The 13,246-nt window shown below is 36.1% G+C and overlaps 2 protein-coding genes across 2 annotated transcripts; one reads left to right on the top strand and one right to left on the bottom strand.

Annotated features, from left to right (window-relative positions):
- The first annotated feature begins 1,174 nt into the window (after positions 1 to 1,174).
- On the top strand, positions 1,175 to 9,848 carry LOC116294174 (core histone macro-H2A.1). The gene is made up of 7 exons (XM_031701726.2): positions 1,175 to 1,512; positions 2,953 to 3,183; positions 4,778 to 4,858; positions 5,266 to 5,356; positions 5,812 to 5,901; positions 6,667 to 6,850; positions 8,338 to 9,848. The coding sequence occupies exons 1-7, from the start codon at positions 1,228 to 1,230 to the stop codon at positions 8,498 to 8,500; spliced, it is 1,125 nt and encodes a 374-aa protein (XP_031557586.1). The 5' UTR covers positions 1,175 to 1,227; the 3' UTR covers positions 8,501 to 9,848.
- Positions 9,849 to 10,789: 941 nt separating this feature from the next.
- LOC148913610 (uncharacterized) lies at positions 10,790 to 12,899 on the bottom strand. Its single transcript, XM_089033692.1, has one exon. The coding sequence runs from the start codon at positions 12,796 to 12,798 to the stop codon at positions 11,866 to 11,868; it is 933 nt and encodes a 310-aa protein (XP_088889818.1). The 5' UTR covers positions 12,799 to 12,899; the 3' UTR covers positions 10,790 to 11,865.
- Positions 12,900 to 13,246: the final 347 nt, after the last annotated feature.

Below are 13,246 nucleotides of genomic sequence, written 5' to 3' on the forward strand. Positions count from 1 at the left end.
GGGTTAAATAACAAAAAATGAACAGTAAATTTCTATATCTGAGATTATTTCAAATTAGTATCCTTAGCTGAGGAGATTTTATTAATCTATGATTTACTTATAAATTTGTGCAATTGTGCTACTTTCCTACTACTCAACCCCTCTGACCCACCCACTCTTAGCATACGCACACACACAATGGAATCTTTTAAAGAATTAATTCCTCAATCTATCTGTGTTCATTTGATAAAAAAGTATATTGTGCATGTCAGATTGCTACTCTCTTGTACTTGGATGTATAAATTCTTGTTTCTTTATTTCAATATTCTTAATTTTTTTGTTATTTGATTAGATTTCCAAACCAAGGAGCAATAACTCCTTGTGGGAGCTGTTGAGGGATTGGGGGTTGAGGTTGGGGTATGGGGGGGTTAATATTGTCATTTGATTTTTATACAATTGATACAATAAATTTTGTTTTTTTCTGGCATAATTGTTTTATCTAGATATTTTTTGGTTTATTCAATGAGAGAGCAATACAGACACAAAGATATTATCATTGTTGTTGTATATTTATAATTTAAGTATATTTTTTCTAGCCATATGAAATGAATTACAGTTCATATCGTCATGATTGTTATTATTATGATTATTAGTTATATATTTATATATTATGATTATTACTTATGATTATTATGGTTATTATTTCATTCTTGTTAAAATAATAAATTATTATGCCAAAATAGTCCTTCATCATCATGATTATTTTTGTATCACACAAAATTATTTTATGTAAAAAAATGTAATATTTTTAATATTTCAAAAGGTCAAAAGGAATATTACCACTCCCTGATTTGTAACACAGGGAACCCAAGGCAGCGATATAAGATTAGACTGCGCATGGAAACCAAATAAATGATTAATATTTATGTAAAGACTTTGATTTATGAACACAGACTCATAAGTAATAATAATTAGGGCTTTATATTCGGAATGGCAGGTCAAAATTTTGTAAAAACATATGATTTTAAAGCCTTTGTAGAATGCCCAGTAACTAAAATCGAAGGTATAAACAAGACCACGCGGAAAACCAGACGCCATGTTCCATATTAGGCGTGGAGAATAACGCTTATACGAGCTCTGATTGGACAAAATGACAATGATTGACAGCAACAACACAGCGATGCATAATATCCGCTTGGAGCTTTCTTCACTTGACTGTACGTACGTCCGATCGAAGCTATAATCAAAATGTCTGCTCGAGGGGGAAAAGCCGCGAAGAGGGCAAAAGCCGTTTCACGATCGGCAAAAGCAGGACTCCAGTTTCCTGTAAGCCGTGTTCACAGGTATCTCCGACAAGTTACACATCACTATCGAATCGCCTCTGGAGCGCCGGTGTATCAGGCAGCTGTAATGGAATACCTTACAGCCGAGATCCTGGAGTTGGCTGGCAATGCGGCCAGGGACAACAAGAAATCAAGGATTATTCCCCGTCACATTCTACTCGCTGTTGCTAACGATGAAGAACTTCATAGGGTACGTATAGTTGACTTCATACCGTCTGAAGTTGTTGTTTGTTTTTGGAATGTTTAGCGAGCTTGATCAGGAGCCCTCTTTGGTGTTTGCTTCCAGCTGTCACACTGGTCATTGTTGTTCTTAAAAAACGAACCATATTCGCGCCAAAGAGTAAAAGATCAGTCTCTAGGATCTCAAACATTGTGAATACACTTCGAAATACTCTTCACCGAGTAAATATCGAGTCTTTCGATTATATTTGTTCAGTGAAACCACATGTTCCTGCGGTGAAAGCTTTAGAGCTTTCCTGTAACATTTCTAACCTCGTGCTCCCCCTTTCCTAACTAATTGTGCTACATATATACAGTATATATATATTAATGTTGTAAGATATGTTCCTGCTAAATTGATAAAACAAGCTATTCTTATATTGCTTTTGAATCTTAACAATGAAATTTTTTTTGTTTTACCGACTTTGCTTGTGGTTTTATTATTTGAGCTCAATCTGTTTATTATAAACTGTATTTTGATTCTAAAATGCTTAACTTGATGCATTAGACACGCATATTAGAGGGATTTCCATATTTGCATCAGCACTGGTGTTCTAATCCCTTCCTTACTCCCTGACCATTTGCCATCATCTGCCATATCAGCTGTTATCAGCATTGTTACATATCCAGTCTAAGAACACTTAGCATGAGGGAGGGAGGGCGGATCTTTTGTCTGTGGTAGGCCTGAATTAGACTGCACAATATTTAACATGTATGTCTAAGTATATGATAATTAGAATTCATGCTACTGAATTGTCTTTGTCAACTTAATTGCCTCAACTCAAATCACACAGGAGTTGATTTTTCTTTGTTTGAAAACTTTTTTCCTATAAATGGTGTAGTCTTTTGAAATTAAAGCATTGGTGTCTAGTTGTTCAGCAAGGATCATTCACTTTCTTGAATATATATTGAAAGACTTTCTTAAAACTTTTTTAATGAGAGTGACACAATCTTCCTTATCAACTGTATTGCCTAAGAGATCTGGGAGTGATTCTGAAGTTGAGGAAAGAAACTAAAATTTGACAAAAATAGATTATTTAATATAATACTTGTTAGACTTACTGGTGGTTCAGTGACAGATCAGATCCAGAATGATGTCAAGGTGGCTGGCTTTAGAAAGCTAGTATATAATTTCTCTTTCACATTGGCTCAGATGACCACATCAAATAGTGGTCCCATCTCATTCAGAGGTGTTAAAAACAGATACTGTAGATAGAGGGCTATAACTTTATCAGTCGCAAATGTCATGTGCCACCCTCTCTAAATAAATTCTATTTATTTGTTTTTATATTATTCTTGCTAGTAAGCTTGTTAAGGAGGCAAGTGGCTAACGGCAAGCTCCAGCCATGTCCATTTGACTCTTGAGTTTTTGATGAAAGACATTAATTGATTTATTTGTTGATATTTTCAGTTGTTGAAGGGAGTCACCATTGCTTCAGGGGGAGTCTTGCCCAACATTCACCCTGAATTGCTGAAGAAAAGAAAAGGGGGTAAGCTTGTCGCTCCAGAGGACCTTCACCCCAAGAAGCCCAAACCCTCGTCACCCAAAAAGGATGCCGCTGTTGCTTCTACCTCTAAAAAGCCAGCCCCTGCTAAAAAAGCACCAGCTGCCAAGGCTTCTGCAACAAAGGGCAAAGGAAAGGTAACTTAAATCGAAAGCTTATTTGTGCATAATATACTGTAGGCATTGTGTAATAGGTGCAATTTAATGTAGAATATTGCTGTTTGAAAAAAAAAGTTGTGAATAGCAATCAATGATTGGCGATTGCACATCGTAGAGGAACTGTGCTCTTACTATGACAGAGACATAAATCAAATACCAAACCCAACAACTCGACATCTAAGGTCTGTGTGGAATGGTGCAGGCATTGTTTAGGTATTTAAAGATGATAATGGAGAAATTCTTATTCACCACAGTTTCTCTCAGTTGTACAGTTGTACAGTTGCCAGTCACTGATCGCCGTACACAGTTTGCCCCTACAACCTTTTTTGAAAATAGCTGTATGTCTTGTGTTTCACCTATTTGTACCTTTGAGTACACAGCTATTTAAAAAAAAGGTTTGTGAAGGTTTTGTTGCATGTACATGCTGCATCTTGCACCATACTTACTTAGCATTAAATATATTGCAATCATATAATCATATTTATGTAAATATTGTTTTTACAAATGAAATAGGCCATTTCACGGATTCCGTTACTCAACCTCAGCCTCATCAGCGTGTAATTATTCTTTGGAATTTGACCACAGTCCACAGTAATGAAAGGAATTTACACATCAACGGACAATTGAAACACTTAAAAATTTCACAGGTTGTGCAATTTCTAAACAATATATTACACGCTGAGGAGGCTGAGGTTGAGCCGCGGGATCTGTGAAATGGTCTATTATGCCGTAAAAAAACTTGCAGTTAAAGTTTGGTAAAATTCCATATTGTTGTGACATTTCGCTCATGAATTCTAATGGCTCATAGTACATTTCAGTCTTAGTATAAAGCATACCGCATGGAACAAAAACTTTACCAACATTTTTTTAAATAGCTGAATATAAAATACAATGACTTTTTTTGACACTGTGTTCATTGATCATCAGGGTACTGAATTGTAGCCAGATGATGGGTGCAGTGTCTGAGAGATTGGTTTTTGTATATATTTTATGAAGCAAATTTTTATTTCTATGAAAACTTATCTTTATTAACATCATCACCAAGCCTAATTCCTGGACTAATCATTACATAGGCCTTTTTTATATTGGATAAACAGATGCATTCTGGTCTAGCTTGGGTACAAACAAATACCATGCATAGAAGGAATGATAAAAATATGTTTTTACCAAAGCCAGACCAAGCACAATGTGTCTATAATATATATGGTAAATGATGGAATATGAGCTATAGTTGTATGATATTTTATTGCGGTTTGAAATTTGATTTTTCGCTGCTGTCAATCTAAAATAATCAGTCCATGATCAAGTTTAAAGTTCTTCCTTAATCGGAATTAGCCTCAGTTTTGTGTAGAACATGTACTTATGTTCCAATATGTTAAAAATAGTACCAAGTATCCAGTACCAAGGATACAGAAAATTGAAAATGAATTAATAGTATTAATAGTTAAAAGTAAAGAAGTTTACCACCATCACATGTCATTTCAAGCCTACTTGCAACACTTTACTTGCAATGTAATGGATTGTATTTATTTTGGCATATTGTTAACATTAAATGACTTATTAATGTCCACAGGGCCGTGGTAAGGCAGCTGATAAAGGTCCTGGAGATGGAATATCAATTCTCTCTGAAAAGACATTGTTCTTGGGACAACGTGTAAGTAAATGTAACAGATAGTCATGAGAATTAGTCATGACCTTTTGTTTATTTTGTCTATACAGTACATATTCCTGCCATTATTGTCATGACTTCTATACAGTCAAACTATGAACACCCTAAAATATGTATGGATTGTTTGTCTTAAAGTATTATTAGCTCAATCACACCAAAGTTGGATACTTCTTCATATTTAAATTTTGTTTTAGAGAAATTCGATCTTAGTATACATGTAGAAAATCTTTCACAAAAAAATATGGCAACACATTGCTGTCATCCAATTGCAGATGTTCCAATTCAGTTTTGAAATGTTTATATTTGAAGAGAACACAACATTCCCTACATTTCTGCTAACTTTAAGTCTGTTGGGAAGTATAGCCTATGAAATACCCTTTTTTTCTTTACAGCTGTCTGTTGTTCAAGGAGAGTTGGTAGCTGTTGAAGCTAATGCAGTTGTTCATCCTACTGATGGTAAATTCCAAATGAAGGGGGAAGTAGGTGAGTATTTTCATTTTAACAAATAGACATCAGTTTTTTATGTGTCTGTCCTCTTATTGACGATAAATTGCATCATCACATTGTCAAAGTAGTGTGGATCCATGAGGCATAGCCGTGATCAAAACAACCAACGGAAAGAATGGCGCTCGTCAACATCAGCTTAATCTGTCTTTTCTCTTACTGATGATAAAATTAACCAATCAGCTCACGAGAAACTTTTAAGTTATTGTAAAAAACTAAATACACTGTCAGATTCAAATCATAAAACATCAAAACTTTGAAATGGTTAATGGGAAGTGCAGTGGAGGCAGGGGTGGGGTAGTGGTGCAAACATTTTTTCTCTCATCACTGCGACCCAGGTTCAATTTCCAGTAGCAGTGACAACAGTGGTAAGCACAAAAGAAGTGCAAGAGTCGCCCGAAGCATAGATTCTAATATTGTTGATGTTTTGTCAGGGAAGATTCTCAGCAAGGCAGGCGATGAAGAGTTCAAGAAGGAAATGAAAAAACTGGCAGAGGAAAATGCTAATTTTGAAGTGACACAAAGTGAGTAGAAAAATTTAACAACTAAGTTCTCTGATTATGACCACAGTCCAGAAATTGAAAGACTGAAAAGCTTAGAACCTGCATTAAGTTACGTTTGTTATTTTGCTGCGATCTATCGCTAGTGACTTTGAAATTTTTGCTAGTGAGAACAAAACTTACTAGCAAGGTTTTGCTTGTGGGTTTAAATATGTCATTCTCTGTAGCATGCTAATTTAAAAGTACCAAGAAAATTACATAGCTGCATGTACATCGACTTAGATTGATTCAGGGTTTTGTAAAGTAATTCTTGTTTGCTCATTGGTCTGTTAATTGTCATTTTGTCATTGGGTTAAAACATGGGTACACAGATTTCCATACATAGACTGTATAGTAGCTACTTTCATTTCAACCCTGTTTAGCTGCACTACTGCGGTACCTGTGGTGGTGATTAGAGATGACGATTCTTTTTTTTTTTTTGGATGGACAAAAATGTTTTTAGTATAATTTGATTCCTGAATATTGAGTTTCTCACGCTGTGATTGGTCGAGTGACCAGTGATTCTGAGACCATAATCAATGCTCGAGTGGTGATTATGAGGTTTCCCAAAGTTTGACAGCGTGGAAGTAAGTCTAAAACTTTTTCATTCTGAATTTCGACTTTTCTCTGATATTCAGGTCTAAGATTATACTAAAACAATTATTCCACTTAGGCTCAGTAATAATCACTTCGCCTTCAGTGATTATTTTGTTGAATAATGATATATATATATACTTGATGTACTTGCAGCTGCCATGTGCGCTTCACATAACATCAAGGCATCCAATATCATCAATGTAAACTGCCCAGTCTATGACTCTCAGTCCGAAGAAGAGTCGTCAGAAAGCCTGACTAAAGCAATCAAAAATGTGCTTACAATGGCTGATGAAAACAATCTCAAGACTATTGCCCTTCCACCCATAGGACTTGGAGAGTAAGTAAATCACCACCTGGATATTTTTTGGTATCAGGAATAGACCAAATCCACTTGAGTGTAATCTTTTCCAATTTCAGACCACAGATCATTCTCTTGAGAATGATATTTTTTGTCTGATTCATGCACAACCATTAAACAAAGAAGTTATACTTTATTAAATGAAACATGGTATGAAATAGGAAAACATTATGCCCAATTTGATTTGGACGATTTTTAGAAATCTTCTGGAAATTGAAATAATTGTAAGGTAATTTATTTTCAATAATGCGGGAAGTGTTTGCTCAATTTTCCTGAGCCAGTGGCTCATGTATAAAGTGTTCGAAGGTGCACCCTTTACACCCTTAAGACTATCAGTGCTCATTATTATGGGTATTTAAAGCTAAAGGTTAAGCCAGGGAGGGGGGGGGGGGGGGGACTGTGTGATTTGCCGTGAACTTTTAAAAAATGGTTGTAGCCCTCCCCTTTCACTCAGTATGAAATGCATGCCTCTTCTATTATTAAAAATAAAAATAATTGGGATTTAACAGTGGCATTTACACAGAGTGGCTCTTTGTCTACGAAAATTCCAATTAGAAAATAAAAGTTGAAGCTTTTTTAAAAACTTTTTTTTGTCCTTATTTAATTTATTGTATTCATTCATTTAATAACGTTTCTTAGATTTTTTGCTTCAACTTCATTATCTTCTATTTTGCTAATGCATTTGTTGTTATTACTATTGTTTTTCCATTGACCTATGTACTCCATGTAATTTAGTTTCTTGTGTAAATAGATATATAGACCCCCTCGATGAGTTTTAGCTCTTGGGGTTAATATGTGATTAAGTGTGTTTGAATAATGATTTTCAAAAAATGCATCAAAATAAGAAAAAAGTACATTTTTTACCCATTTCCTCCTTTCCTCGATGAGTTTTTTCTTAATATGTCATTAGAGAGTTTTAGATTTACGTTCACGGCAAACGTGAAACGTCAGTTGATCAGTAAAAAGATATTTTAAACGGCTGAAAAAGAATCGCAAAAAAGTCCAAGTAGTAGAAAAACAAAAGAGTATTTGCGCTTGGTGAAAAGGTTTGTAAAAGGCAAAGTAAAGTACAGAAAAACTATGAAAACGTGGTCACGTTTGCCGTTTGCGGGGAGAAAAAAAAGTCAATCTAAAACTATCTATTACTGTGCGGATACTCCAACCGGGACCAATATGATAAATTAGTATGATTAACTAATTATATTGCGATATTTAGTTCAATGCTTTTAACTGGCCAATCAGATAGCGCATCTACATAAAAAGAGCGTGAGAACGTGATAATCTGATTGGCTAACACTGTTATCAATTCAATCCCTGTCTAGTTTACCGTTATCTGATTGGTCAGTTTTATTCCAGAGGTCCTGTTAGTGTGTCCGCACAATAAATATGTTAAAATGATTTTTTTTTAATACATCAAAATAAGAAAAACGTACATTTGCTTACCCATTTCCCCCATTCATTCACAGTTTCAAGTTCCCCAAGCAGCACGCAGCCCAGGCCACCCTCAAGGCTATCAACAACTACTTTGTATCTGCCATGGCCACCTCTATCAAGCAGATATACTTTGTGCTTCAGGATATGGAAAACATTGGTATATACACGTTGGAGCTAGCCAAGCTTGACTCTTAATTCAACTAGATAGGTCATGTATAGTTGTTTTAATATTCTATCAAGTCTCTATCTGTCATGTCTTAAACTTATTCATCCTGATTTCCTTGTTGATTAGTTAGTAGACATATTTTAAGTATAAATATTAAATATGGACCAAAATCCTAGGTTGGATTTCCGATGCTTCTTTTCTTGTAAAATTCTCCGTGAGAGCTAATAGACAGCAAGTTTTATTCATTCATCTTCCTCGTGCGAAAAACCGTTTATCAACCTCAGAAGACAGAAGAGGAAGCTTACCATCTAATCTTACACTCGAATGCACTGATGTCGTATTTGTTAGAGGTATCTTGGATTTGAATCTTTTGTTTCCACTGACTGCATTTCTTTTTGTCTTCGTCAACCATGTGGACTATAACTAGAAACATCTTTTATTTTTCTTGCTTCAATTTCTTTGGGAGTTTTGATGAACGTCGATATTACGTAAGTCAGTCGGAGAAAAAGACGGAGACGCCTTTCAATCCCTGGTAGTATTGCAGAGTACGTAGGCCCTGATAAATCAAATGGAGCCCTGTAGTAATCACAAGATACTGTGCGTATTAATTTCAAACTAATGCGATCCATACTACGACCTTGAGAGTATTTTACTTTGTTTTTGTCTGTCGTTTTAGCTTTCGTAAAAGAAAAGGAGACTTGGTTCGTAGACCCTCTGTAGGAGCCGACTGCAGCTTATCGCGCGTCGCGTAATTTATTTACCGTTAAAGTTCTTATGTTGCATGTTAGACACAACTTGCATAACGTATTGCTTGCCTGGAGTAATAATGGTGCAGCATGAAGGCGCTTATGTATAACGCACAACTAAATAGCCAGACAAAATAGTTTTACTGAACGTTACCTAGTGTAACTCTACCTTAAATTCTGCAGAAGGGTCTACTGGTTGCATAAAATGGATTTTATTCAAGTAAGACAGCAATGTGGGGAGTACATTAGCCATTCTGAGGTTGAGGGAAAACCAGAGTTGAGTTGGCATCGCAGTGCATCGTAGGACTGTTTTAAGGGGACATATTTCCAAGATGGCGTCTATTTCGTCCCCTAAAACACTCTCAAAATACACTGGAATGCTAATTCGACCTAGTTTTCCCCTCAACCTTGTAATGGGTAATAGCACTTTGCCTTCATAGTTGATTGTCTATTGTAACTGGTTATTGGCAAATACCCGATGCGGGTATGAATTTTCCTGTGAAATACTTATTTGTCAGACTATATCAGGAAAAATATGCCTAGGATAGCGATTTTCTTTTAGCTGTCTCATTATTGCAAAATCCAATTTAGTAAATCAAAAGTTGTGGATTAAATCCATTGTAAACAAGAATTTAAGTAGTAGGAAGTTTTACAAAGTTTAATGTTATAAATTTATTTTTATGGAAGTAGAAAATGAAAACTGATAAAGTGTTGGAAATATTTTGGTAAAAGTTATCTAAACTGGTACTGTGTGTATTGTTTAGAATGCACTTACCGCTTTTAGTGACTTATTTTTTTCTTCCTAAAAAGAAATCGAGTGAAACTTGGCAGCCATAGTAAATCACTCTCAAAAGTCGGAAAGACTTAGTTCACGCAGCACTTGCTTAAAGCGATCACTTTTGCCATTCATTTCGCAAGGGCGGATCTGGGGGGACCGAGGGGATTCTAACGATTGTCAAACTTTCTAAATGACAACTACGAACCCCCTTGAATGTAGAAGGTTTTTTTTTGGTTTGCCAAACTACAGTCCTTGCATTGAGGTGATCGGCCAAGACCGACTAAATTCTAAATGCAAGTCCTACATTTATATTTTCTGTTGTCTGTCTGTCTTAGAGTGGTTTTCATAAACCCGTGAAATACACACTAGCCTAATATAAATTAGTAGACCCCAATTCCATTGTGTTCTTTGGTTGTCATTTCACTATTGTTTCACGGGTTTATGAAAATCTCTCTTCTTCACTGTTTCTAAGTTTAAATGTTTAAACGTATTTTCAATGTTTTGCTCAAACTGTCAGTGATGGTATGTAACAGTCACACCATTATTGTTCATTGGTCATGGTAGTTATCCTTGAAGAATATCCTTCGTTACCAGAAAACAACTATTTCGATTGGGCGTACGTTAAACAAGAAATACAGTGTTCAGTATAAGGAACACTAAAAAAAAAACAAAAAAAACAAAAAAACACTGGACCAAAGACTAAAAAAAAAAATAAAATCGGTTCTCCACTTTTTAAATACTCTGTCGAGAAAGTTTCATACAATTGCCATACTTAGACAGTATTATAGAGCTCTTGTCGTTAAGAACCACAACAGCGGCCATGTTTACGGTGAAATCTGATTTGCGAATTCAGGCGTCATTCAAAAAACTTTATTGCTTAGTTGGATTTGCTTTATTTCTAAAACAAAGTGCTTTAAAAACAAAAAAAGTAAAATAGACTGATATCGTATATCTGAGGTTTGCACGAGCTATCAAACAAGGTTCAGTGTCACGTGACGTGACTAAATTCCTCTGGACCTGTTGGACATCCGTTTCCTGGTCATAGTAGACCTAATTATGACGATTCTTTTAGGCTTCGAGAATGTGTTTTTATGCCTTTGTTGGATTTGCTAATATGATAAAGCCAAGTGTTTGCAAAACAAAAAGTAATATAGACTCGTGAATTATCGTATATAAGTTTGCTTGTATCAAAGAAGGTTCGTTGCTTGAGATTCGGTGTCACGCGACTAGATTCCTCTGGACTGCTCGTTTCCTGGCCATAGCAGACCAAATGACGACGATTTTCTTAGGCTTCAAGAATAGGTTAACGAGAGGACCTTTTTTGTGGCTCAATACTTTCTGGTTCCAGGTTTTAGAGCTCGATAAACCGAACTTCTTATTTTACTCTAGAAGAAACGTCACCATTCATCAAATATCCTCGAGATCTGCATGCACAAGCTGTACTGACCTAATGGAAAGCAATTTATTTCGATAAATGATAAAGATTACTAAAAGACCTAGATTGCAATGACCATGTTACAAAATTGTCTAGTTTGATTTTGAGTGACTTTGTATAAAAACGACTTTCAAATTCCCCTTGAGAAACTCCATATTTTTGATGAAACTTAATCTCGGATGCACACAATACTGCGTAACTTGTTTAATACAAGCCCTTGACTTAGACTAATGGACTTCTGCAGGTATTAAAATCTTGTTCTTGATTATTTTCATGTCAGATTGGAAACGAGATACGGAACTTTGAATGCCGTCCTTTGGCTGAGAATGCATTGTGTCCTGTTTTAACATCATTTGGACTACATCTGTTGTGTAACGTTTTGATCTCACCCTCCTTCACAGTAGGATCCTTAGGAATAGAGGGGCAGGTGCACCGCTATGCAAAAGAAAATTCTGCTTCACAGTGTCCCTTAAGCCTTCCATGGAAAAGCAACTCAGCTTCAGTTTCAAAGTTTATTGTCTTCAACATCCTGTAGCATACAATGCAAAAGTAAGGTCTAAGGCAGCCGTGTTCTGTTACGTGATGGTGAGCTTGGTCCTGCAAAGATGAAAATGACCCAGGACAGCCAGTGACTACCAGACAAGGCAGTTTCTCGTAGCCATAGAGAAAGTGAGACGTATAGTTCGCAGAATCATACGTACTCTCACAAGCATGGGTTTTGCCAACGTATCTGGTCCTTTGAACCTTGGCCATGTCTTTTGCTCTGTCTCTATGGGAACAGTACGTCACAACACAGTTATTCAGGCACAACAAGCACTCGTTCGCCTCCTTAACTTTTCTCGCAGTCCTGTTGAACCCAACTTTATGTTTACCCGAACTTGTCAAACATTCTTCGAAATAGCCACAAAATTTGTCGTCGTGTTGTTTCAAGCCTTTCTTCGTGGCAAAGATCATCCGGCATTTGATACACTTGTGGGAAAACTCATCTAAGATATGAACATTTTCCAAATGAATAAGCTTGTAATCCACCTCTTTTGAGGTCAGGAGGTCCATTAATTTGACAAAACATTTTCTAGGTTCCGTGGAAACCAAGACCACATCTTTTTCCTCTACAATACTGCATCTAGGATTTTGCCAAGTTAAACGTCGTACCACTGGCTCCCATTTGGCATCTTTTAGTGCTACTACTACAGCATTCCTCGGGACATGAAGAGATCGAAACTGAGGAAGGAGCTTAGCCGGAATTTCTTTGCTACTGTAAACAATATAAATGTGCACGTTGTATTGGACTTGTGGAGTCAGCGTAACATTTTCCAAGAACGTTTCGCCGTTAGAATTCCAATCTAGAAAGTAATACCTGTGTCGCATTTTCTTATCAATTCCAAATTTTCGTGTCAGCAAAGTTCTCGCCGGGCCGAGACTAACAGGACCAAGCAAACCAAGATGTGCCCCGGCGTCTTCAGCATGTAGTCTAGTGGTTACTAATTAACACATGTTGCTAAGTTCATCGCTTACCTGTCAATGAATAATTCCTTTTCCAAACAATAGACAGCTGCGTGACATTGCTTGGTTGTCACGGTATTGATTGGCAATCGCTTGTGGTTTGGTGATCATTATCTTGCCCACATCAAGTGCAAAAATATGAAATGACAAGAATACGTTTTGAACCTCTTTATATGAAAGATGCGCGCTACTTTACAAAGCCGTTCTATTTAAGACTTTCAGTGTAACAAATTAGACTTGTGAAACTTATTACAATTATAATTTTTTTTTTTTTTTTTGTTTTTTGTTTGGCACAAAAGAGTAGAAAATTCCA

Source organism: Actinia tenebrosa, unplaced genomic scaffold (assembly GCF_029948245.1).
Source record: "Actinia tenebrosa isolate PJP-AT-01 unplaced genomic scaffold, QUT_ActTen_1.0 PGA_scaffold0__85_contigs__length_37466705, whole genome shotgun sequence".
NCBI lineage: Eukaryota > Metazoa > Cnidaria > Anthozoa > Actiniaria > Actiniidae > Actinia > Actinia tenebrosa.

Bases quoted from the DNA above. Each gene is read 5' to 3' on its own strand.
- LOC116294174 (XM_031701726.2), top strand. From the start codon at position 1,228: ATGTCTGCTCGAGGGGGAAAAGCCGCGAAGAGGGCAAAAGCCGTTTCA. The intron at 1,513-2,952 runs GTACGTATAGTT...TGATATTTTCAG, and splicing joins ACGATGAAGAACTTCATAGG to TTGTTGAAGGGAGTCACCAT. The intron at 4,859-5,265 runs GTAAGTAAATGT...TTTTCTTTACAG, and splicing joins CATTGTTCTTGGGACAACGT to CTGTCTGTTGTTCAAGGAGA.
- LOC148913610 (XM_089033692.1), bottom strand. From the start codon at position 12,798: ATGCGACACAGGTATTACTTTCTAGATTGGAATTCTAACGGCGAAACG.